We start from the raw sequence: 27,083 nt of genomic DNA on the forward strand, positions 1-27,083 counted from the left end.
AGATAACTGGAAAATTTTGACATTTGTTACTTTGACATGTCAAACTCTGTCATGAACTTCAATCTATCATTTTATTAATGAATACTTTATACAGAAAAAATAAACTGATTTATATCTTACTTTTTATGAAAACAAATTTAATCCTTTCCTGCTAAATGGTTCTCATTGGTACTGTTATGACAGTTCTATCTATTACTTGATACTACAGGGTTAGTCAAAATGCATAGGCCAATAAGCCATTCAATTGAATGGCTTATTGGCCTATGCATTTTGACTAACCCTGTATACAGAGTTAAACATTCTTAGTTTCATGTAATTTATGTATAAATTTTCCCATATTATTTGGTAAACAAATCCAGTCTTTCTTCTTTAAAAAAGACAATTGCTGTGTTCATTGACACTGAAAGTAAGCTCTTGACTATGTTATGAGACAGGTCATGATGACTAAAGGCGAGCAATCTTCTGTAGTATTGTCTAAGGTTTTCATGGCTGGAATCACTGGGTTGTTGTAGGTTTTTGGGCTGTATGGCCATGTTCTAGAAGCATTCTCTCCTGATGTTTCACCTGCATCTGTGGCAAGCATCCTTAGAGGTTGTGAGGTCTGTCGGAAACTAGGAAAATTGGGTTTATATATCTGTGGAAAGTCCAGTATGGGAGAAAGAACTCTTTTCTCTTGGAGGTAGGTGTGAATGTTTCAATTGGCTACCTTGACTAGCATTTGATGGCTTGACGGTTTTTAGGTGTGGCTTGTTACTGCTTGGGAGAATCCTTTGTTGAGAGGTAATTAGGTGTTCCTGATTGTTTCTTGTCTGGAGTTCCCCTGTGTTTGAGTTGTGTTCTTTATTTACTGTTATAATTTTAGAGTTTTTTTAGTACTGGTAGCCAGATTTTGTTCATTTTCATGGTTTCTTCCTTTCTGTTGAAATTGTCTACATGCTTGTGGATTCCAGTGGTTTCTCTGAGTATCCTGACATGGTAGTTGTGAGAGTGGTCCAGCACTTCTGTGTTCTCAAGTAATATGCTATGTTCAGGTTGGTTCATCAGGTGCTCTGCTATGGCTGACTTCTCTGGTTGAAGTAGTCTGCAGTGCCTTTCATGTTCCTTGAGTAGGCATATACTCATTGAAAGGGTTGCCACAGAAATGAGGGTTCCATATACCATTTGTTACATTTTAAATGCTTTTAAGCTTTTTTAAATGTTATGCTTTTTAAATGAATGGTTGGTTATTTTAGCCCCATTCTGTTTTACCTTATATTGTGAGTTTCCTTGGCTCCCACTTTAGAAAAAGGTGGGATAAGAATATTCTTGCCAGGTTTTCTCATCAGCAAAAAGGGAGAGCCAAAATTCATGACAAGCAGGGTGGACAATCAGGAAATAGCTTATTAATAAGTGTGTGTTCTATCTAAATGCCAAATGGAGGAATGATTTCAATTAACTTAGCAATGCATTTACGTGTAAAATTAACATTTTGTTGACATTCATAAATTAAATGTTGCACACATACCTGTCTTTATAAAGGGCACCAACACCCAAAGACATTTTTGTCATCTCATTCAATCTATATAAAACTTTCCACCCATCAGTTAAGGGACATCTGCCAGTCCGTAAGGAGATGCTTTCTGACTCTCAAATAAATGAAACCTTTAGAATAAAGGACACCTGGCAACCTTAGATAAAACAATTTAAATAAATGAATAGGGCCAGAAGATATGGCTGAAAATAGACTGATGGGTTCCACAGACTCCATCAGTCCTACTGGAATATCACCTCAATGTCTGTGTCACTACCACTGCTCCCAACTGGACAGAGATCTCTGTGCAAGTTTCTTGCTGTTGTGGGTACTACATCGACATCAGCAAATCACCTGAATGACCAGGGGAAAAAAAGGAGAGATCTCATCACCTTTTTTCTGATCACGCAGAACTGGTTCCCCACAATGACTAGGAGCTCACATGGAGCTCTGTGTCTGGCTGGGAGCAATGGCTACACAGGGATCCATCCCCCTTTCTTTGTGCAGGAAAAGGACATTGGTGATGGTGTCCTGTCTAGACAATGTTCTGCTCTGAACTGGACCCAATCCAACTGTTCAGGCTTCCCCAAACTTGCAGGACACTTTAGAGGTTCAGCCAAACTCTGGTATATCTACTAACTTTGCCCAAAGCAGCCAATTCAACCCTAGAAAACTCACAACCCTCATTGATAGTACTTGCATATTGCCTATATAGACTTGCCCTTAGTCTCTTGTGGCAGCCTTTGGGATTATATAGGAAATCTCATTCTTGCAAAACATGTGCCCTCTATTAAGCCAAAGCCTTTCTCTTAAAAGGAAGATCTGTCACCATTATATTTCAGTACATATCATGTTTTCTTAGTATCTAAGGGCTGCAAGAGGTAAATGTTCTTAATGTCTATGAACTTTCCATGACATCTGAACTAGTCAAGTCAATCAGTGTCAAATGCTTTACCATATACATCATAGATTACAATTAGATATTGTGTTATACAAAATGACCTCACATAATATATGATACCTTACAAAGTGGCTTTAGGTAAGATTGTATCTAATTGTAATATAATACAATAATAACCAAAATATTACCTGGAATGAGTAATTTCCCCATAAGGCAACCTCTGATCATTCTCCACCTCTAGCTATTGTAATTATAAATACATAGTTTTACAATACAGGCTGTTCCCAAGTTATGAACAAGATAGGTTCTGTAGGTTTGTACTTCAGTTCAATTTGTATGTAAGTCAGAACAGATACATTTTAAGTGTAACTTCAGATATTTAAAGCTATCTACCAACCAACCCCTGTGGAGTTTGTTTTGCTGTCTGTGCCCATTCAGAAAATTTCACTTCACTTTCTGTCTCTGATTGGATTTTGAAAAAAAAAATAGCTTGTTGTGAAACATGGATTGGTGAGAAAGCTTCAGTGGAGGCACCTTTCCCCCATGATAACTCTTTCAAGAGAAAATTTCCCTTTTCAGGGGTAGATTTCTATCACTTCCTGTTGTCTCACCCCTGTTCTTAACTATGAGTCGCATATAAGTTTTATGTTTGTAACACAAGGATTACCTTTACTGCAATCCCTGTCATGATGAAAAAACTGCCTGAACCACTTTCAGAAAGTAAATATCAGTGGCAGTGTCAGGAGCAGGCGGTGGATGCTGTTCGCAATTTTCCTCTCAGCAGGAGAAATTTCAGTGGAATCCACTGTCCTTATTTTGCATAAGGAAATGCTTAGATTCCAGATGCATGAGCTCGTCCATTTGAGGAGAGAATTGTCCCAAGGCTCAGTTTGGGAACTCTTGCTTTGCTCTACTATTGTTTAGGAATTTTGACTCAAGTGTCATAGTTGTGCACTCTTCCATTTCTTCCTCTCCTTTAATTTCATTTCCACGCTTCAGAGACTTATTGTGAGTTACTAACCAGGAATCATCGTCTCCCAGAATTGGAAGAGAGTGCCAACCTTCCGGCTAGAAGCATATTGGATGTATTGATTGTTATTTGTAGCTCATTTGAGAGTATCTGTGGTGAAACCTATTTCTGTCTATGGATGAAATTAACCTCTTCTGCTGGAAACCTCATATTATAGTGCCAGAAGTTTGGGAACATCCGTTTGTACAAACTTCAGTCAGGTGTATTTGCCTTTCTTCATAGTACTGCCACTTACCCTTAAGGAGTGTGGTCATGTTGGATTTTATTAAATGCATTTCTTCAACTATATCTGAGGTGTTTATATCTTTGTCATCTCACAGAATTGACAATTTCAGATGAGAACCTGATACATTTCTCTGAAAAGTGACCCTTTTAAGTCTGGAATCACTTCTCACTTTGCCTTTATTGTGTACTGCTTGGTTTGGATAATTCCTGACATAATGTCTTTGTGGTGTTTGCATGGATTAGGAACCCCCTGTGGCTCAGTGGGTTAAACCCCTGTGCCGGCAGGACTGAAGACCGACAGGTCGCAAGTTTGAATCAGGGGAGAGTGCGGATGAGCTCCCTCTATCAGCTCCAGTTCCTCATGCAGGGACATGAGAGAAGCCTCCCACAAGGATGGTAAAACATCAAAACATCCGGGCATCCCCTGGGCAACGTCCTTGCAGAAGGCCAATTCTCTCACACCAGAAGTGACTTGCAGTTTCTCAAGTCACTCCTGACAAAAAAATCTAAAGGAATAATATACAAGAGCACTGAATCAATGTAGGCCACATAGTTGTGATGCTATGCAATGTCCCTCTGATAGTCTTCTGTGCCACATGCCTAGAAACATTGTTCTGGGAAAACATGGGTGTAGATCAATGTAATGGTGATTTGTTTTAATTATAATATGCTCTGTGGTGGATCCTGGAAGTTTAGAAAAGTATCTTTCCACCTAATTGAGGCATAAATATATACTTCAATTATACAGCACCGTCAGTATATTGGCATCCCCAACCATACAGTAAAACAGACCTCTACTTGGAGAGCTTGTTGCCTTTAATTGAACACAGAAGAGATACAGTGGAAAAGGAAGGGATGAAGGGAAGGGTGAGCAAAGGACCAATATGTGAGCGATTGGTTCAGTTACACACATTGAGGCATTGGAAAATGTGCCAAAATTTTCAGGACAAAGCCAAGTTGGTTGAAGTGTTTGTAGGAACAAGAAATGTAGTATTCGTAGGTGTCCTGAAAGTTGGTTTTGGGCATAAGGAGCAACAAGAGAAAAAGGGTGTGGGTTTTTTTTTGGGGGGGGGGGATAGGAAACCTTCCAATATTGAATGGTGATAGAGATTGCAAAAGAAAAGATTTAATTTCTAGCAACAGAAACGGTTTTGAACAGTGCATATTTTGAAATAAACAGTGCCACAGAATTTTGTCTAGTAGAATACTTCTTGTGTAGCCCAGTAGCCATTGTGTTCTGTTATTCTGTTTGCTTGACAATTTGTCCTTGCAATCATTCTGTGTTATTGCCAAGGCATTGCCCATTAATTGCTGGAAACCGATGAACATTTTATCCATATGTGCTCCATTGGACGCAAAGTGGGGATGGAAGGATAAATAACCACCAATGCATTCTGCTTTTGTATCTACACTTGTTTGGAAGGGCTAATCACAAACATAAGCTTCTAAAATGCTTTTTTTCTTCACAAATTGAAATTATTTTGGAAGTTAAGCTGCTCTGCATGTGCATTCCAGGTTATTATTTTGATTTGATGTTTACATTTTGACAGTTCTTTGAATAAAACCATGGAAAATGGTTTCTTTTCACCTCTTACTTCACTCCATCTGCAAAATCCTTTGTTGCTTACTTTAAAAAATCAGTTCCCAATTAAATTGTATACATCTAATTAAAATGTTTAACTAACATTTGTTTTTGCATAAGGTGGGTGATCTATTACTACTAAGGCTTAAAAGAAAAAAGGATTGTGTTTCCAGTCATTTGCATGTTACTGTTAAACGTTTATCTTCCAAAGTGGGTGAAAGGAAAGAATCATTATTTTGGCATCAGAGAAATATACAAGTGTAGTGAATGATCCTATCACCACCCATCACAATGAGTGGGTCTCTTTTTGTCTCTGAGTCAAGTGCTATCTCTGTGTAAACTAAGGGGACTGGCTCACAATTTCCCCATCTTTGCAATGCAGACTGTTCTTAGAAACAGAGAAACTCGGAGCAATGCGTTCAAATTACAGGAAAGAAGATCCTCCCTGAAAGTCATGTTGTAGGACCTAGAGATTCCTAGAGAGAACAGTGCTCTAGCAATCTGTAGGTCCTCCAGTGCAGTTCTCACTGGAAGTACACCATTGAGTCATGCTGAAGAAAGCAGAGATTTCTACTAGGGTATTCTCTAAGGTCAAAAAATAGCATTTTAAAATTAATGGTCTTTAACTTTCAGGGGGATCTTGTACCTCTAACCTCAGAAAATGTGGATGGCTGACTATTAGATGAACAGCTTCATTGGCCATTGTAGTCTGGAAATCTATCTGGAAGTATGCCTTAATTTAGGATTCCACGCTGCAATTCTTTGTCTGATGATAATAGAGCAAAACTTCAAGATTTGGATCTTTCAAGATTTGGATCTCTCTAAATAAATGGCTGGGCTAAAAATGGCCAAGGGAAAAGAGCAGCTCTAAATAACTGAACTAGTCAAGCTGCTTAAAGGAGTTAACTAGAGGTGAAGGAGTTGAAACTCAGGGGAGGCTGCCTTTGGATAATTATGAGTTCTTCTTGGCATCTGTTACTTGGGATAACTAATTATGCAAATAATGTTATGATTCCTATTTGGAATATGTAAATGTTGGTGCAGTTCAGGAGCCACTGACCTGGCAGTGTCTGCAGGAAGGAGACTGAAGTAGCAGGTGGCGAAAGCGATCTTTCCTGTCACTGATAACTGGGCTTTTTAAAATTGTGTGCGCACGCGTGTGTGCGCGCACACACACACACACTGATAGATAACAAACCCATTTCCATCATTTCCATCAATAGAGTTGGATCAGAGTTTAGTTGCCATGTTTCCCCCGGTGCATGAAATCCCATTGGGCACACAGACCTAGCCCTTGGCAAACAATTCCAAGAGGCACGAACTTTGAGCCTTTCCTAGAGACCTGAAAATTACAATCCATTTAATTTAGAACAGTAGCTGTGTGCCTGGTTTGTTCTTACTTTTGCAAATAAGCAAGGCAGATGATATATCTGAGTGTTATCAGAGTTCGGAAAGGAAATGAGGGGAAATGGCTAATTACCGTGCAATTTATTGTAAGGATGATGCCACTTCCTATTCATGCACAATAGGACAGTTGTATAGACAATAATTGCCACATTATGCACTAAAAATGCATTAACTGGGTCACGTGTGCACCAGTGTTCTTCTCCAGCTGCATGACAAAATTAGTTTTCCCAAGTTGTAGCAGAAGACCAATATCGTTTTTAAAAAGCCTAGTATTTTATTATTTATATTAATATCACTTATTGTTTTCTATAAACTTGCACGAAAGTACTTTGGGCTGTGTGCAAATGATCTGTACAAACCACAGCAGTGGGAATTGCATTCACTAACATGAAAGCCCTGTTAGCTTTAGCCTGCAGCTAAATAGGGAATTGGATAATATTAATGAATAGCTATTTTGTTGTACGTCAGCTCAAACAAAATACCTGGCAATGTTATGGTAGGCGAATGTCAGTCTGCATATACATTCCCTGTCAGAGTGGGCACGCATTCTCTCATATTTTTGATTTGTACATTGTGGCAAGTTCTTCAGCACATATTCTTCAATATATATAATATGTTTATAACTCATTTTGTCTTTATTTATATTTTAAAAGTAAAGTCTTTTTTCCCATTTGAGAAAGTGAAGACCATGCCATATCAAAATAAATTTTTACATTCCTCAAGAACATTATAAATGTTCCCATGATTAATAAGCAACATTACTTCAGCAAACCATATGATTTGAAAAATGCTGTTGTACATTTGACTGCAACTGGGAAGTGACTAATAGATTTTTCACCCACATCGTGCTATCTTTAATTTGAATATCAACTGAAGTACCTAGCTGAGTTTTTGATTTTAATAACAAAACGGCTAAAATGTGCAATATTATTATTTTGTAATATGATTTCTAAAGGTTTTCTTGCACCACTAGGAGCTTGCTTGATTGAATGTCAACAGAATTTACGCCCCCTTTGTGTTTGTATCGCGTGTCATGGAGAGCTTCTGTTGAACTCTGCAGCAACAGCAAACTTAATATTATGCAGTGGAGTTCTACTGTAGCAATAGCTTCTGCACACCATGTATCTATATGGTCACAGCTTGTAATTTGCAGAGGCAGAACAGGAAAAATACATAGGTTGTGGGTGTGCCTTCAAGTTGCCTGTTGACTATGGCGACCCTTTGAATTTCATACTCAGGAGAATAGTCAGAGGTGATTTTGCCCATCCGTTCCTCTGAAATATGTAGTTCAAGGCAATTAATTAATTTTCAACAGCTGAATTAAAATGTATGTCAGATATGATAACATTCAGAAAACTATGGAGAGACCACTTCAGCCTCTGAAGATATTTTCTTGCTGTTTGAAGGTCACCATACATTTTGAAGGGAGAATCCAGTGTGAAATTGCTGAATTAGAATGTGTTATGAAGTTTGATTCTATCTGTTGAAGCTTGAATTGAGATAATGGTTTGGTGTCTGAGTACATCCAAGTCTAATTAACATAGGCATGCAGTTATGAGAGGTTATTTTGCTCATCTTCAGCTATACATATAATTGTTACAGACTGTTCATTTTCATTTCATTGCTATCTGACCTCATTATCTACATTTTTCCAATTCTGTGTCTATATACCAGATGAAGAACATTCTATACCACAATAAATCTGTTAAGTTTTAAGATGCCAAAAGTCACTAACTACTGACGCTTAATATGGCCATCTGCCTCAACCTAACAACATGAATATAGTTGCTCATATCAGTAGTACCAAGGACCTCTCATCAAGACCACAAAATGTAAGCACTGATATGCCATGCTCAAAAGTCACATTGTTTCCAAAGAACACAGGGCCACAATGTAGTAACACACAGGCTCAGTTCAATTCAGAATGTGCCTTGGTCTCCTGTTCTCCCATTTCCTCTGTGTCTTGTCTTTCCCTTACCAAAGTTTAATGTGACATCTGAGACAAAATACGGGCCACACATTACTGCACATTCAAATTGTGATTTTTAAAATATATATTCCACTGGGTTGCATTATACAGAGTTAGGACTAGCAGTAATCACAGTTTGCAAGTTTGCTCATATGTCATGGCAAACTATGACCAGAAAAAAATCAGAAAATTAGACAAACATGCATTAAGATAGCTTGTAAGCCTGAGAAACAGTCCATATATGGCTTTATTTTTTGTTTTGTTGGGATGTCCTATTTCTTTTTCATAATAACTGGTCTTTGAATGAAATACAGTGGTTGAGCACTGACAAAATCAAAAGTAATGTCTGAAACTGCCAAGCCAAGAGGATAGTGCAAGATAAAATTGAAAGTATTCCAGATGTGCCAGATGTCAGACAAAATGCACTTAGAATTATTGTAGCTGGCTTTTATGTCTGCATGTCATTGAATTATGATCAGCTCTCCACATTCAATGGGGTTAGGGGCTCAAGGCCCTCACAAAAGTGGGGAAACCATGAATAACCTATTTGTGTATTTGATTCTCCTTTCAGAAATATAGTCCTGAAGGCCAGTGGGGGGAAAGCCAGGGGGACCGGGGGCGAGAGACCGGGGGATGGGGGTTGGCATGAGGAGGAAGGGGGTTTCACATATGGCTGCATGGGGCTCTCTGCAGAGATCCACACAGATGCCTATGACTGCAGGACCCACCTCTTAGCAGGAGGGAGTGGTAGCCCACTGCACCCTACTGCGGAGAGGAGGCTTTCACACTGCCCAGGGCCTACCGTGTCTTCCTGCAGAGAGGAGAGCTTAACACATGGCTACCCAGGGCTCTCCGGAGATGTGTGTGACTGAAGAGCCCTCTTTTCAACAGGAGGGCATGGTGGACCACCTCATGGCAATAGAGGATTTTACATACAAGTGCCCAGGGTTCTCAGCACACCTTTAGGCAGCCGTGTGTGACTGCCCCAGCCCTACTCTCAGTCTGGGGATGTGGCAGTTTGCCATATTTCCAGTCTGAAAGGACAGGGAGATTCACGGCTATGGAGAGTTCTCCAGAGAGCACATGGAAGCTGTGAGTCTCTGCCTAGGCGAAGAGGAGGACCGAGGCAGATGAGGGCCACATTAAAGAGCCCAAGGGACTGCATCCAGCCCGTGGGCCTGGGTCTGTCCATGGCTGATATTCCTTATGTCACTTATATTAGGAAGACCATATTGTTTTTGTTGTTTATTCTTTCAGTCACTTCTGACTCTTCGTGACCTCATGGACCAGCCCACTCCAGAACTCCCTGTCAGCCGTTGCCACTCCCAGTTCTTTTAGAATCAAGACAGTCACTTCAAGGATACCATCCATCCATTCATCCATCCATCTATCCATCTTGCCCTTGGTCGGCCCCTCTTCCTTTTTCTTTCAATTTTCCCCAGAATCATTGTCTTCTCCAAGCTTTCCTGTCTTCTCATTATGTGGCCAAAGTACTTCACATTTGCCTCTAATATCCTTCTCTCCAGTGAGCAGTTGGGCTTTATTTCCTAGAGTATGGACTGGTTTGATCTTCTTGCACTTGTCCAAGGCACTCTCAGAATTTTCCTCCTGCGCCACAGTTCAAAAGTGTCTATCTGTACAGAAGATCATATAGAGATGTCATTTATCCTGTAGTTGCTGATAGAGCAACAACAGGATACTTACCTCTATATTTCCAAGAAAATGAATTCCTTCGTGCTTTCTTTCTTAAAATAACCTGGACCTTCCCATTGTTATGAGATGAATGTATCTTTAATAGGTTGGTCTTATAATCATGATGGATACAATATCTCATTCAAATATCATAAACCCCAAATTGCTGCCAACAATTTGCTGCCAAATGCTACTTTATTAATATACATATTATTTACACAACACACAGATTTATTTCTTCATGTGAGGATTTATGCTAGGATAGATTGGATAGAATGCTATATTCTCAAACAGAAGTATTTTGTGTATGGAAATCCGTTCTACTGGGATATTATAGGCATGATATTTACAGTCAGACTCTGAAGATTTTAAGTGGAAACAGGAAATACTTTTCCTTATTTCTATTACACTTATTATAATTACCCTGAAATATTGTATTAAGATTTAGGAAATTTTATTTTCACATTGTTTCTAACCATAGATTCATGATGAACTAGAGAAAAAGAGAGAATAAAGGGGGAATCCTTCACAGTGTACTGTTAAAGAGGAAAATTGTACTAAAATACGGAGAGTACCCAAGCTACGAACAAGATAGGGTCTGTAGGTATATTCTTAAGTTGAATTATTCTTAAATTGGAACAGGTTCATTTTTAAAAGCCAAATCTATCTATATGTCTGCACACACACAGAGAGGGGGGGGGGGGGGGAGAGGGAGAGAGAGAGAGCACACTTTAAATCTAGAGACTTCAAAATTTAATGGCAATGTTCTATTGCCGTTTATTCACAGTAGTTGACCTGTGTGTATTTGATTCAGTTACTGTTAGAAAATGATTACTGTGAAAAAGAGAACTAAGAAACCTTTCTCAAGGTACAGTTACTATTATTTGTTTTTGCCTGCAAATATTAAAAGAGGCAACAGTGATCAGACTAGCAGAGATTTGGTTTGGCTCAGTCAAGTTGGAAACTTCAGCATTCTTGTATAAAAGCATGATAAAATAAAATAAAAATAAGTATTTGACAAATTGTTCTTTCCCTCTAGACTTTGATCAGTGAGAAGTTTTGTGACAAAGGGACAGTGGTTATGTCATGGAAACTGAGCGGAAGTGATAATGGCATGCTACAAGTTCAATTAGGATTTAGATTATTAATGTTTTACAGTATTCCATTGCAAGGGGATTAATCTGCTTCATTTAGTGTATGAGGAAGGAGGTGTAGCAACAAAGGTGTAAAATAAGCTATGATGGCCTTAATTAACAGTGCATTACTTAGGAATGAGAGGCGGAGGTGCTATAAAGTGAAAAGGCACAATTTACATTATCTAGGTGATAACAATACATCATGCAGCCTAACCAAGGAAAGTAGAAAGGAAGAAAATACATTCTTGTGAACTGCAAAAGTGAAGCTTTGTCTGCACATTATTTTTGATGTGAATAAAATATTTTTTTGTGTCTAAGCATATTTTCATCTATTTCCATGTAGATTCTGGCTAAGTGTTGGCAGATTATCATAGAAACTTCTTAGATTATGGACATGCAGCTATTTCTTCCTGTTTTCTCTTGAACCAAGGAATTCAAGAGAAAAGGTGCATCCTCCAGTTGATGCAAGGGAGCCTTAGTATTCCTTAATAATAATAATAATAATAATAATAATAATAATAACTTTATTTGTATACCCCCCAACCATCTCCCCAAAGGGACTTGGGGTGGCTTACAAGGGGCAAGCCCAACAATTACAGATAAAACACAATAAAATTAAAAACAACAATTAACATATAAAAACAATCACAATTATAAACAACATCAAAATAATATGGTGGAGAAAGAACATAGCTGCGATTATCTGTTATCTTGGCTAGTTCATGTTATCTGGGCTAGTGCATGTTGTTAAATACAATTTGCAAATTTGCAAGACATGATGCGAGACACCAGACATATGTAGAGGATGAGGAATGTGTTGGTGCATGCTGTATAGTTGCTTCTGTTTGCAGTGGGTGAGACTAAACAAACCCTAGAGCTTTCTTTGACTCTTTTTCACTGGCTTGTTGAGAGTGAATAAATCATATAAGAGAAGTGGTCTGTTGGCAGAGGATACGATAAATCCAATGGCAACTGGTAGCTCCTCCTTTGGTTGACAGGAGATAGTCTTCCAGCCTTTGGTTAGCTTTAAAAAAAACTCTATACAGTGCTTCTCAACCTGTGGATCCCCAGATGTTTTGGCTTTCAACTACCAGAAATCCTAACAATTCGTAAACTGGCAGGGATTTCTGGGAGTTGTAGGCAAAAACACCTGGGGACCCACAGATTGAGAACCACTGTTCTAGACAGTGATTCTCAACCTGTGGATCCCCAGGTTATTTGGCCTACAACTCCCAGAAATCCCAGCCAGTTTACCAGCTGTTAGGATTTCTGGGAGTCGAAAGTCAAAACATGTGAGGACTCATAGGTTGAGAACCACTGCTCTATAAGGTTCTGATCTTGTTAAGAAGCAAGATTCAGCACCTTGGAGAGCTCATTTGAAGCCTGGATTGTGATCAGACCTGGGTTCCCCACTGAAACAGACATTAAAGGAAGCTCTGTGATTTGTTTAGCCACTGTTACTTCAAGTGGGAGCCCAGCCTAAACAGCTCAATTTATCCTAGCTTATTGCATGATACAAAGTAAAATTATTCTTGTATCCCCCGACTGCCTTAGAAAGTGGCACATGAGTAGAGCTATATTATCTATTTGATTCTTGCCATTTAACATCTTCAGCCTTTAATTTTGGACATTATTCAATATAATGTGAATTTAAAAGTTAATGTTTTCATTTTAACTTCAAAATTTGAGGTTTCATGATTTTTTTTCAGTTTTCGTTTCTTTTGTCAGACATAGGTGGATACTGATCTGATAGCAGTGTAGAACTGTAAAATTTAGTTCATTGCTTTAGAGTTAAAAATGTCAATTTTCAATGGAAAGAGTTTCCACTCTAAAACAGCATCTAAAATGTGCATAAAAGGATGGATCTGAGCCAGGATTTGACATGTTCTCTGAGTAATATGCGACTGTCCCTAGATGAGGAAACACTGCAGTGAGGATATAAGAGCTGCTGGAGTCATGTTATTGGCACAATCATTGACTTGAAATTAATTGATGGTGCTATATCTTTATTACACTGAAAGGGCTGTGTAAGGATAATATCCATCTGGAAAGCCGGTGACTGATCCCCCCTCCCTTCCCTGTGACTGTAAAAATGTTTAGATCAGGGAAGGTAATTTATTTAGATCCTTAAAAGCATGCAAGAATGTTTTGCATTTGGAAACGAGACCTTGGCTGATTAATTTGCTTTTTAGTTGATGTTTTTGGTTAAGCTTTCTAGAGACTACTTGTGAATTTTATTGAGTAGTGGGTATTTTTCATTGTCTAAATCTATTATGTTTTATCTAATCTTAGCTTTTCTTTTTCCCTCCCCCTCAAAAAAGGAGCGGGGGAGATAGAAAACAAGCTGTGATAGAGATGTACAGATATGTCTGTGCTGAAGTGTGGCCATCTTGAATGTAATGAATTAATCTTGGCCTGCCAAATTTATCATGTTAAAAGCTTTTTGTTCTGGGGTGTCTGTATAATTTTGGAGACTTGACTAAATCTGTTACAACAGATTTCCACCGGCCCCTTTCTTGCATTTCATCTGAATTGCAGTCAGTACAGTGTCAGTTGTGACAAACATCTGTGGTTACTGTGGGTCCACAATGGGGCCAAAGTGTGGAACACTCTATAGGTTAGGATTTGGGCCTAACAGGAACTTCTTCCCACTCCAGTAGCATCTGACTGGATGGATTTCCACTGTAACTACAGTAGGCATGAGCAAACTTTGGACTTCCAGGTATTTTGGACTTCAGATCCCACAATTCCTAACAGCCGGTAAGCTGGCTGGGATTTCTGAGAATTGATTTCCAAAATACCTGGAAGTCCGAAGTTTGCCCATGCCTGATCTACACTGTAGAATTAATGTGGCTTGATAACACTTGTTCAGACAAGTTAACACCATTAGTTACCAGTCTGGACAATACATACCTTCATTATTGAAAGTTTGTACTATCACCTGTCAGAAGTGAGTAAACATTATTTGTATTTGTATTGTTTCTTGTTAGCTCGTTGCATTTTTCTCCCTTGTACAGCACACAGAAGATAAACTCTTCATTCTCCCAAACTCTGGGTAGCCTAAAGAAGAAATCATATAAATGACATAAAAAAGAAAATATATTAAAATGTCAGCATAGTTTTTTATTAATTTTAGTGACAGCCAGTTGTACTATACTATATTGTCCTTTGAAAGAATATAACATTAATTATTATGATTTTATATGCTAGAAAACAAGGGTAAGAGAACTATACATCACTGCTCCTTTTTGAGATCATAATCACAATCATTATTTATAACCTGCCTATTTTATCAAAACAGGTTTCTCTGGCTTCTGGGAAGTGTTGGATTGAATCTCTGTGTGTATTTTGTTAGAAAAATGTTGGAAAGAAAGGTGTTTTTCACATGATGAAACAAAGTACCTATTGTTTGTTTAATTACTGCTGAAGTCAGGGCAAAACCTAATATTTGTCTCTTTTTCTCTTTTTCCCTTCCCTGTGCCCTCACCTGTGCTTTCTTCCAGTGGCAGATGAAAGCAACATGAGCTTGTTGGCCAGGCAACAACAAGGTAAGATATATTTGTTTCCCCGTGCATTGAAGATAACAATGCTGAAATATCACCTATCTAGTTTACAGAAACTGTAGTCACTGGTTGTTGCTGTTATTGTTGTTTAAACTTCTGTAATTAATCTGAGTCTTATCTCCATACTCTGCAGTGATATATTAAGATTTATCTATTTGCTGGCATTTTACAGAAAATTGAGTCATTTGCAGTGCCAGCAATAGTACACCTCTTTTTTAAAAGCAATACATGAATAAGTTAACAGAATGATAAATATATTCATTAAATAAACTATACCGGGCTGTTGTGCCACAATGTGTCCTAAAATTTGGCTGGTCCATTTTCCAGCCAATAAGGCACACAGTACAGATTAAATCCAGGTGTAATATACATATAACCCTAGGATAGAGTTGCCATAAGCTGGACATGACTTGAAGGCATAAAACAATGATAAGTAAAATGCTCCCTTGTCTTTCTTCCCTTACTGTATTATTTTGAAAGTCTTCTCACCTTATATGTTAATTTATTTATTTATGATATTTATATACCGCCTTTCTCAGCCCGAGGGTGACTCAGGGCGGATCATTCAATGCCACAACAATTATAATAGTTAAAAACAACCATAAAATAGCATTAAAACATTTAACATACAATATAAGAGTAGTAAAATATCAAAAAATATTTTAAAACACCATACAAGCCTTAAAAATCCATTATTGTGAGCATCTCCATGTCAAGTCATTATTCAGTTTCATCATCAGTCATTCCATGAGTTAATATAGCTATGCTGTACTTGGAAAAGCCTGCTCAAAAAGCCAGGTTTTCACCTTCCTTCGAAAAGTCAGGAGGGAGGGAGCCGATCTTATATCCCTAGGCAGGGCATTCTACAGTTGAGGGGCCACCACTGAGAAGGCCCTTAGAGGAGCTGATGAAATCTGTTTTTCCCCCCTTTTTAAAAAGAAATAACTCATTTTGAACTATATAGGGAAGTAAATAAGTTCAGTGCAAGAAAAACAAAGACATTCATCGTTGTATGTATTATTATTGAAATATGCCATATTCTACATGGAAGCATAATGGTCTGTCTTGAAAGTGCACGATCCAAGTAGCCTGTGCATCAGGGATCATTCCAGAGAAGTCAAGGATATAATTTATTGAACCACATAATAGATTCCAGATTTATGACTCCTAGGTATAGGTTATGTGCTACTACGATTCCAGACCAGGTTATGAACCCCTCTGCCCATTTAAAACACTATTACAGGGAGTGCAACTTATGCCAGTTCGAGGCCACATATGTGTGTGCCTCCACCAAATCTGGGAGGACCCCAGTCTTCCCTTGTGTCAGATCTTCACCCAGACTCAGAAATCAGTACTGGTTTTGAACATTCATGCTGCCAATCTAAAGCAGTTGCAGTCAGCAAAATTATCCTCCAGATTATAGAGCTGTGAGAGGGCATTTGAATAATAGCTTTAGAGTAGGGAACATGGAGATGAGAGCTGCAGTGGGACCCCTTTGTGTGATCCATATGTGCCTTGCAAATTACACTTTTTTCACTCCTGTATTACATGAACTTTGAGAGGTTGTTGCTAGGCTAGTTCATCACGAATTAGGAAATGAATCCACATTTTGTGTTCAAAAACTCCAATACTAAACCATCACAATTAGAATTCAGTTATCTTGAGAGATTTTCTTACTGTGTAATAAATTGTCAAAATAATATGTCAGATCCTTGCCTAACCTAAAGTAGGGGAAGCAAGAAGCAGAAGTGTTTCCAGTAGAAACTTTTTGATTGCCTTACTTCAGGCTACGACTGGAAGGATGTGAAAAGGGCTGTGACAAGGAATTCTACTAGTCTTTCATCTGGCACTCTAAGATCTATGGACCTCTGAAAATACTGATCTGAGTAGGGAAACATTTGAGAGTTCCAATTCCTGCAAACTTATTCCATCAATGGCAACTTGACAAGGCAATCGCTCTGTAACCACAGTTCTCCAAATCATGGTAGAAAAAGATCTGGAAGAGCCCCTGCTGGGCAGAGCTGACTATTGACAGTCGAGTGGTTTGTTTCAGCATAAGGCACCTTCCTATAGGTTAGTATCACCTATATTGAGGCCAGTGCTTCTCAAATTATCTGATGTCAAGGACCAGAAGTTGTTGGATGTTTTTTCTGTGTGTGTCACACACTGGCAGCATAATTGTGCCCATTGGTTACAATTTTTCTATTCTGGAACTTTATCAGAGACCAGTGGCCAATGACTCACAGATCAGTATTGATCCAGGGTCTACCACTTTCAGTAACACTGTTTTAGGAAATATATTTTTGATTCATGCAAATATAGAGCTCAGATTTTAGATATGAGTTTATTATTCATTGATTAATTGGATTTATATCACACCTTTCTCCAAAAATGGGACCCAAAAGCAGTCCCATTGTGCATGCTTCTCTTCACTGAATGGACCGGCAAGTCACGCTGTATCTTTCTGACTGATTCTGTAACAGCTGCTTTCTTTACAGTTGAGTTGAAGTTTAACCTAAGTTCACCTATTTAATGGGGTAAATCAAGGCTCAAGTAGGGAAGAAAATGCCAAGAGCATGAGTTTCCTTATTTTTCTACTGTCCTTTCCAAATATTTAACACTTATTGAATTTAAAAGTGATCATGTGACATAGAGCCCCATGTCTTCTGGTCCCATCAGAACACAACCCTTCTACTGATTAGAAACATGCACACAACCAGAGTGATTCTGGATGGCATTAGGAAAGATTCTAACTGATGCACTTCTTGAATGAGTAACTCAAGTGCTGTCATTTCTTCACTAAATACATTAGAGAAAAATTGTCCCATTGTCTTCTGAGAGCATGGACTTCTTAAAAATTTTACATGGCATGCCGTCATTCTGAATAAATCTCATATTTAATTCTAATTAAAGAGTTTCAAATCAATAAATGAGAAAAACAGCATTTAGTGTTCTGTCTTAATAAGCCTATGTAACAAACATAAAGATACTTATTCAGTGAATAACTCTGCCCTGTGAATGACACTTCTGTTCATCTTTTTTACTTACCTCGAGGCTGCTAAGATTTCCTCAGTTAGATAGGTAGATCTCTAGCTACTGAGGCAAATAGCCTTTTGTTGTTCTGTTCAAACTGAGCTTTTCAGCAAAACCCCCTTTTATTCCCTGCACCTGAGCTTTTTCCTTCATTCCCACTGAGGGGAGCATCAGACGGTGAAAAATCTTCCAAGCAGTGACTCATCATTTGGAAAGGTGTGCCCTGCTATTACTCAGAAGGAGGCTTGCAAACACTGCAGTTTTTCTTAAGTTTGCCAAAGACAAATGGAAGCCTTTCCTATCAAGCCATGTTGGAACAAAGCCCACTGCAATCATAGCGGTTGGCAAAGAATTGCTCTGAAAGTTAACAGCCTGCCATTTCAGGTTTTGTGTGTGTGTTGTCCAGAAGCATAAAAAACAAGTAGTCAGGTATTCTGACATTCTATCATTTAGTAAAAAGCCAATGTTGAAAAAAGGTCTTGTTTGCATGTGCTAGCTTTAGTATTCTGTTTTTCATGCACATAAATATGCACACACTCCTGAAAATGCATTTTGGGGATTTGGAAATTCTGCCACTATTGCTTGCTGTACATCCTATCACTAAATGTATGTGTGTTTTTTAGCTTCTTCTATCAGTATTTTTGTTCCTTTATTGTCAGATGAAAGTTAAGACAAAGGTATTTTGTCAGATGCAAATTGAGGGTACAGTTAAAATGTATTTAAAAATACAAACAAAGTTAAAAGCTTGGTATTATGCTAAATGTCCTTTGACCAGAAGCTGGCCACTTGGAGTGCCTCTGGTGTCACTGTGAGAAGATCCTCCATTGTGCATGTGGCAAGGCTCAGATTTCATTGTAGTAAGTGGTCTGTGGTTTGCTCTTCTCCACATTTGCATGTCATGGACTCCACTTTGTAGCCCCGTGTCTTAAGGTTAGCTCTGCATCTCGTGGTGACAGAGCGCAGCCTGTTCAGTGCCTTTCAGGTCACCCAATCTTCTGTGTGCCTTGGGGGAGTTTCTCATCTGGTATCAGCCACTGATTGAAGTTCCAGGTTTTTACCTGCCATTTTTGGATTCTCTCTTGCTAAGGTGTTCCTGCGAGTATTTCTGTCAATCTTAGGAAACTGTTTCTTGATTTAAGGCGTTGGGATGCTGGCTGATATCTGAACAGAGAGTGGGCCAGAATTGTCACTGCCTTGACCCTTTCATTATTGGCTGCTACTTCCTGACGGATGTCAGGTGGTATAATACCGGCTAAACAATATAATTTCTGCTAGCAGCGTGGGGGGTATACATCTTGTGATACTGTAGCATGTCTCATTAAGAGCCACATCCACTGTTTTAACAAGGTGAGATGTATTCCACACTGGGCATGCATATTCAGCAGCAGAATAGCAAAGCTATCCTATCCTTTCTCAAAATATGTGAGGCTTCTAGACCAGTATTTTATCAGCTATCTCGGGTGGGGGCTGGCAAGGTTGTTCCCCAGTTTGCCAGGAAATAGTTCTGTATTTGTGCTTCTTGAGTTCAATAGTTTTTTTCCTTCCTAGAAAATTTCCAGGGACTGATGATTCATGGACTTTGAAAAGCATGTTCTAGGCACCATGTTCAAGATTGCGTAAATAATATAGGATGGTTTCCCCTTAGGGGACTCAGGACTCTTTCACGCAGACAGAATATCAAAGCAGAAAATCCCACAATATCTACTTTGGACTGGTTTATCTTGAGTCCACACTGTCATATATTCCTGTTCAATGCTGATAATGTGAGATTTTATTCAGCTGTGTGGAGAGGCCTCAGAGAGTTTAATCTATGGCATAGTGTTCAGATGATAGTGGTTTTCCCGAGTCACAGTAACTACTTTTGCTCAGGAGCACTCAGGTGTAATAACATCTGTCAACTATACCTCCACAGGAAAAGTGTCACACTGGATGGGAAGTAGTAATGGTAATACTATAGTATAATTGCTACAAAATCGTGTCAGATGCCCATTTTCATTCAGTGGGTGTAAATGCATGGCTAACTATTGTGTATTGTGTAGTTGTAATGGAATATGCTGAAAGGATTTATTTCCAAGTTTTTGTTTGCCTTGGAAAATGCTGCCCTTTCCCCCCATTTATGCAAAGTCACAAATGGTATTCCATTAGCCTCAGAGCTATTTGCTTATTTTCATTTTTCATATGACTCCTTTATTTTATTTTATTTAATGCTCGGGACTCTCTTAATATGTATTGACTGTCTGCTGAGGTCTCTGCTGACACAGCTTCTTAAAATGATGCAGTGCTGGAGAAAAACTGATGAGTCCTTCTTTACGAGAGTTGACATATTAATTAGTGTAATGGACTAAAAGAAAGAAACCTTGGCTATTTTCTCTTTTAATTTTCTAAAATATATGTATATTGAGATTTTAAATCCAGTAGCACCCATCAAAAGGACTAACATGTGCCAGGAATGCCCCCCCCCCCACCTCTTCCTGCAAAGTAAGACAGTAATCTTTCCTCTTTCTTAATGTGCCCACCAGATCCAATGCCACACTTTTCTTACATGTTGAAGGAGTTTCTTCTTCTGTAGATAGATAATATTATGCATATGCTTTGTTACATAAATACCAGGAAAAGCAGAATTTTCAATGTTTTAAAGTTGGAGCTATCTTATGAGATATTACTTAGCATTTATCACTCAAAGGAGCAATCTCATTTTGTATTATGTAATTCTTATGGTAGGAAATTGCACTTCATCGACATAAGCAGAGTTGGATGTTAAGCCAACCATGAGACTCTATGGCAGAAATGTTCTGTGTTGTTCTAAGTGGTATAAAAAGAAGTGTTTCTATTCAACGTTGTATTCACTTCCAAGTCAAGCTATTGTAGGTACTATATTGAAGGAGGAATTGAGATCCCTAAAAATGAGATGTCTAGAAAGGAAGATTTTAGAAGAAAAAGACTGCAGCTGATGACTCTATCTAGTCTTGGGAAAGACTCAAGGAGACATATTGTCAGTAAGCAATGCTACAAGAATGCCAAGATGGTTATCTGTTGCATAGATACTAAGAAAAGTCAAGCAGATATGAATTTAACTTAAATTATATATTGGGAGTTTAATGCAGGGACATAAAGAGAACTACAGTGTGTACAGTTGTCTGTGAGGTGCTTATTGGAAGCCAAAGCCAGGAAACAAGTCCAAAAGCAAACAACCAAAAAGTTTGTATTAAAATGTGTTATGTTGGTAAAGCTAGGCATCAAGAGTCCTTGTACAGAGATGGAAAATCTTCCAATGTATCAGGTGCATTTTTAATTTTTGTCTCTGTGACCTTCTGTGTAGCAATGCTTCAGGAGACATACTTCATTTTTTTCCTAGGAAATGGGGAGGGTATAAAACAATCCTGGGATCCACAGTGTGTCCTTAGGACCACATTTTGTCCACTCCTTGTCTGCTCCACAAATTATTTAATCCATGGTAAAATCATCAAAGTTAACTGCATGCCTACACCTCATAGCAGTAGATTCCATAAATGGATTACCTGGTATATGAAAAAAATACTTCTTTGTTGTGAATTTATTGCTCACTCATTTTATTAGGTCAATTTGCCTTTTTGCATTCCTCCTTCATTTCATTTTAATTATATCTCACATTTCTCTCAGCATGGGATCCAAGGCAGTGAACAAAATTTAAAAAACACCATATGACTAAAAATTATTTAGTACAAAAGTTAAAACAGAATTAAGCTAAACTTCTGCTTCAAAAAAGAAAGTTAAACATCACAAAAGCAATAAATAAGTTAAAATAAAAACATTATGTTTCCTCTTAAAAACTTTACCTGCCGCTATATACTAAAAGCTAAATTCTTCATTTAATAAAACGTTCTTTTCCTGCTAGCAAAAACCAGGGATCTTCCAGGGTAGAGATTTCTGTAATGCAAGAGAAGCCACCAGAAGGCTCTCTCTTGTGTCCTTGTCTTGTGGAAGAAGACAAAAGCATTTATCTCAAACAGAGTCATATGTGTATGTATCATGTCTTCTTATAATTATCATCATATATACTTGAGTATAAGGAAACCTCATATATAAGTCTAGTAAATTTGGGGTAGATAAGTGTCAAAGGTTATTCCATAGAGAGAGAAAATAATTATGAATTACCATTTGTCAGGGATGCATTGATTGTGTTTTTCTGCATAGCAGGGGAGTGGACAGGATAGCCCTTGTAGTCTTTTCCAACTCTGTGATTCTATTCCATTCACCTTTCCCCCTTTTGCCCAGTTTCATGTGGCCATCAGGCTAATTTCAATGGTCCTTTGCACATGAATTTCTCAGACCTCAGTTAAGAACAGGGATAAGGAAGAAGAGGTAAAGCAACAAAAAAGAAGGTGAGAAATGGAAAAGCAGAGTGACCAACTTACTCTTGGCTCATCTTCCACCCTCCAGTGATGACAGCTCTGTCCACTGCTGACATAAGGTGCCAAATGGTTTAAAGGTAGTCTTTTCTATTCTTGCCTTTTCCTTGAGTGGTTTAACTTCCAGATGTTCTCTTAAGTTTTTGGAGGAACCTTGGAAATAATGCTTAGAAAGTCCCCTCTGCATAATATCAACTAGATTGTTCTATGTGTCTAATTGACTTTTACTTATCACTTCATCACATGGGGTTTTTTTTAGCTTCCCCACCAGTCCAACAATGGGTGACCATGCTGCCCATCCCACAATGTCACTGAGCTTCTGGTGGAAGCCCCACCCACAACTATGGTAGGAAGCTTCCCTCCAAATGAGATCTGTGCAGCTTCAGTGACGCTTCTCCTATATGATGGGAGAAGCATTGCCACGAGGGAGCAACGCGTGGAGTGACAGATTCCCTACATGGTTCCTCAGTTCCCTGGCGAAGCAGGACTCTTCACCTGGCTAATGTGATAAGATCCAAAGTCTTGCTTAAACAGCATTTCACATTCCAGAGGCGATGCCGATTTTTCTTCAGACTTGCTATTTCTGCCAGTTGTTCCAGAAAGAAATTTTGCTATCTGACCTATAATATAATATAATATAATATAATATAATATAATATAATATAATATAATAATATGATATAATAAGTTTCTTTCTAATCTTATACTGTGGAGGCTAGTTTTGAAAACTAGCTGCACATTTTTGTTAGAAGATCAAGAAATTCATGTTTTAGTCCTTTGATTTAACAACTTCTGGATGGGTGCCACCTGGACACAGCTTAGTAGTTCATTTCTAATTTGTCTGTAAGCCGGATCACTGAATCACTTTCTGTCTCTAGTTGGTTTGGTTTTCCTGGCTCCTTTTTGCAAAAATTACTTGAAATGTCGGTCCTCTATTAAAGACATAAACAAGTAATACAATTTCTTTTCATGGTATTTCCTATACTTCTTTAGGACTTGTTCCATTTATCCAGCTGCTTTTCTGGCCCACCCCTCTTCCTCTGGCACATTTAAAGAATGTTTTGGTCTTAATGTTTTTAGCAGGATGTTAGCCAAATTATCTTTCTTTTTTTTCACGTGCTTTATTGAAAACTTGTATTTGTTTTGGCAGAATTCATGTCTTTCTCTTCTGATTTGAGCAAGAATTCCATTTTCTGAATAAAGCCTACTTTTTATAGTGCTCTGCTCATTAATAATCACAGATCTTTTGATTCTTGTTGTAATCTTTAGGTCAATCTAAATAGGCTCTCCTTATTGTGACTTTAAAAAGTGTCCCAAATATTGAGTGATTTATTTTAGGTTATCCTTTACATCTCCGTTTTCCTTTTGAAATGGCATGCAGTCTCTCGGGCACTGGACCAACTTTAATATAAATATATGCTCAGTTTTAAAGCATTTGGTCATAATTCCATTAGGTAGGTAAAAGTGTCCAAACAATGTCTGATGAAGACCTAAGAGCAGTGGTTCTCAAGCTGTGGGTGTTTTTGCCTACAACTCCCAGAAATCCTAGCCAGTTTACCAGCTGTTAGGATTTCTGTGAATTGAAGGCAAAAACATCTGGGGACCCACAGGTTGAGAACCACTGCCTAAAAGGCAGGGATGGTTGAAAGAACACATCATTTATTGGAACTGGTCTGCCATTCTGAGGACACTAGTTATTTCACCCACAACTGAATCCTCGGAAGCAAAATGATATAAGTAATGTGGTATATGCCTTAAGACAGGGGTCCTCAAACCTTTTAAACAGAGGGCCAGGTTACAGTCCCTCAAACTGCTGGAGGGCTGGATTATTATTTGAAAAAAAAACATGAATGAATTTCTATGGACACTGCACATATCTTATTTAAAACAATCCAATAATTAAAATGAGTAACAATTTTGACAAATATAAACTTATTAGTATTTCAATGAAAAGTTTGGGCCTGCTTTTGGCTTATGAGATAGGATTGTTATTGTTGTGTGCTTTCAGGTCATTTCAGACTTAGGTTGACCCTGAGCGAGGGCCGGGTAAATGACATTGGAGGGCTGTATCTGGCCCACGGTCCTTAGTATGAGGATCCTTGCCTTAAGATGTCAAGGATATGATAGTGTGTGAGAGTTACTCTTTTTGTTATTTCTGGAGCAAAAATTGGGCAAATAAATCCTGCTCTTTTCTATTGCAGATGTTTGTTAGAGTGAAGCTTTGAATTCTGTGTTGGCATTTGCATCTTTCCATAGTTCCCACTGGTGCCTAGAAGTTCAGGAAAAGGAAAAGGAAACGGTCTTATTACTTTCTAGCCTTAGTGGGTAAACTGCTTGAAATTTTAAAGGACTTGTACCAAAGCACAGAGAAAGAGGCATAGGTTTAGAATGTTTTGGTGATATAGATGTGCAATATAGATGCATAGCAAATGTTGAGAAGTCAGATGGGCAAAAATTCAGGACTGTCTGCCCAAAAGATATAACACTAACAAAATTGTAGCTGTCATTTGCAGAAAAGAATTAACAGTCAAGGGAAGGTAATCCCTGTCTTCTGTCAACGTTGTAGAAGAGATGCTCCTAAACACCATAGGAGGTGAGAGTGAGAACAGTTAATACAAACCTTTGAATAATCATATTTCATAGCAGTGATCAAATTAAGAAGTGAATGAAATGAATGGGCATTACTACTTTAGTGGTCACAATAGCTTGATCATTCCACTATGATAACAGAAATGGCAACTGTAATGAAACTACCTTTTTAGCTGGCTAGGCCGAAGCCTGCTTGGCAGTAGCTGGCCCCCTGGTTGTTGAACAGAGAAAGGAGGAGGAGTCAGGCTGACTGCAACAATCAGGGGTGGAGTCAGCTGGAAGGAGGGAAAGGGAGCTGTCTTATCTGACAGGGAGAGAAGAGTCTGGGAGACAGAGAGAGAAAGAGTTGGATTTTTGAGAGCAGGGAACTGACAGAAGTGAGAGAACTTTTAGGGAGATCTCTTAGGTTTTGGAATAAGGGGAAGGCAGGAAGCCAGAGCTTTACTGAGTTAGAGAGAACTAGTAAAGGAGGGCTGTGCTTTAGTGAGCCTTGTAAAGGTTTCACAGATACCTTATTGCCATTTTTCTTGGGTCTGTAACCCAGGGAATACTGTGTCTAATAGTAGAACAGTGGTTTAAAGGGATTCTCAGTTATAAAAGTTATTCTGTCAGGAGAATTGTTTGTGTTCAGGCAACCAAGTTACTGCACCTGCATCAAGATTTTGTACCACTCATTTCATCGAGTAGTTGTTCATTTTTAATACAAAATAAACTCTTAATTGTTTCATCGTTAATTAGAGTGGACCTCAATCCTTTCGCCTCTTTTAGAATTAATTCTCTCATCATAGTTATAAGATACTCAAGCCAAATTTACCTCGTATGCATTCACACCCTGTTTGGTTCCTCAGGCAATTCTGAGGTGGTGGCAGCTATTTTTACCAAGCACTTCGGTCACATAGGCTCAGGCTTTTGTTCCACGCTATATTTAAGGGCAGAGGTGTGATCGTGGTGTCCGCCCTGCCCGGATATTCCTCTGATTTCTTTATAGCAACAGAAACACATCTATGCACCATGTAAAAACAGATAATTTTTCATTGACTGTTGCTGGCATAAGAGGGGGAAAACTGGATGCTGTGATATCGGTAAATCCATTTAGAACAGGAAGATAGGTTTAATTTCTTAGTATCTTAGATTAATATCTTAGATTTCCCTCTTTCTTCACCACCACCACCACCTCAAGTTTTTTTTTGTTTGTTTTTTGCTGGATTATGCTTAATGGAAGTCCAGTAATGAATTCTGCCTTCTTTCTGCAACCACCATTTTCTGTAGTATCATAGTTTGGCTTTAAAAATTAACATTTTAAATACTTAATATTACTGACATAGGCTTATAGATTATTGGACCATACTCCGTGTGATGTGTAAATAAAACTTTGAACATATTGTATGCTTTGCACACATGGGCCAAGGTGTATTATTGGCACAGAACGGAGATGTTTTGCAGGGTGAGATTAGAAGACTGATGGCCATATTTTGAAAGTGTAGGTACCAAACCTGAAACAGTTCAGTAGATGAAACAGCTAGTGGTATCAATGTTAAACTCAGATTTTGTACAGTGGTGTTCATCCTGCATAATAGACCAGGTGATCTTACTTCAGCCAAAAGTCACAGCATGATTTACTTAAAAGGGAAGAAGAAAGGAGGCAGGAAGAAAAGCAGGAGGCTTCGATAGTAGTTTGCTGCTGATTTTTAACAACATGATTTTTAGCTAACGGGGATTTATTTTTCCTGCAAACAATGGGCTGGCATGCCAAATACTATCCATCTCTGAGCTAGAGGATAACAAATAAGTGTTTGGAATGTTCTATCCAAACCAAAATGTGGCAAAAGATCCACAACAAAAAATTTGAAGATCTCCAACACATTTATACATGTTATCCTAGAAACCTGAGGTTTTTTGTTCTTGTTGGGATCAACTATTGTTGAAATTACACTCCAGTATTCCTCCAGTATTCTAATTTTATGTGGAGACCACACACTTCCAGCTGAGAACCAGACAAAATGCAATTTTACATTCTAAAATCACATATGGGATTTAATTCTGTTAATTAGAGACATA

The 27,083-nt window shown here is 38.4% G+C and overlaps 1 protein-coding gene across 1 annotated transcript in view; it reads left to right on the forward strand.

Moving 5' to 3' along the window:
• PARD3B (par-3 family cell polarity regulator beta) overlaps positions 1–27,083 on the forward strand; it is a 656,620-nt gene that overhangs the window by 284,618 nt on the left and 344,919 nt on the right. The window contains exon 16 of the mRNA XM_060782892.2: positions 14,956–15,000. Coding sequence (XP_060638875.2) covers positions 14,956–15,000 — 45 coding nt within the window. The remainder of the gene's footprint in view (positions 1–14,955; positions 15,001–27,083) is intronic.

This window comes from Anolis sagrei, chromosome 1, assembly GCF_037176765.1.
Source record: "Anolis sagrei isolate rAnoSag1 chromosome 1, rAnoSag1.mat, whole genome shotgun sequence".
Taxonomy (NCBI): domain Eukaryota; kingdom Metazoa; phylum Chordata; class Lepidosauria; order Squamata; family Dactyloidae; genus Anolis; species Anolis sagrei.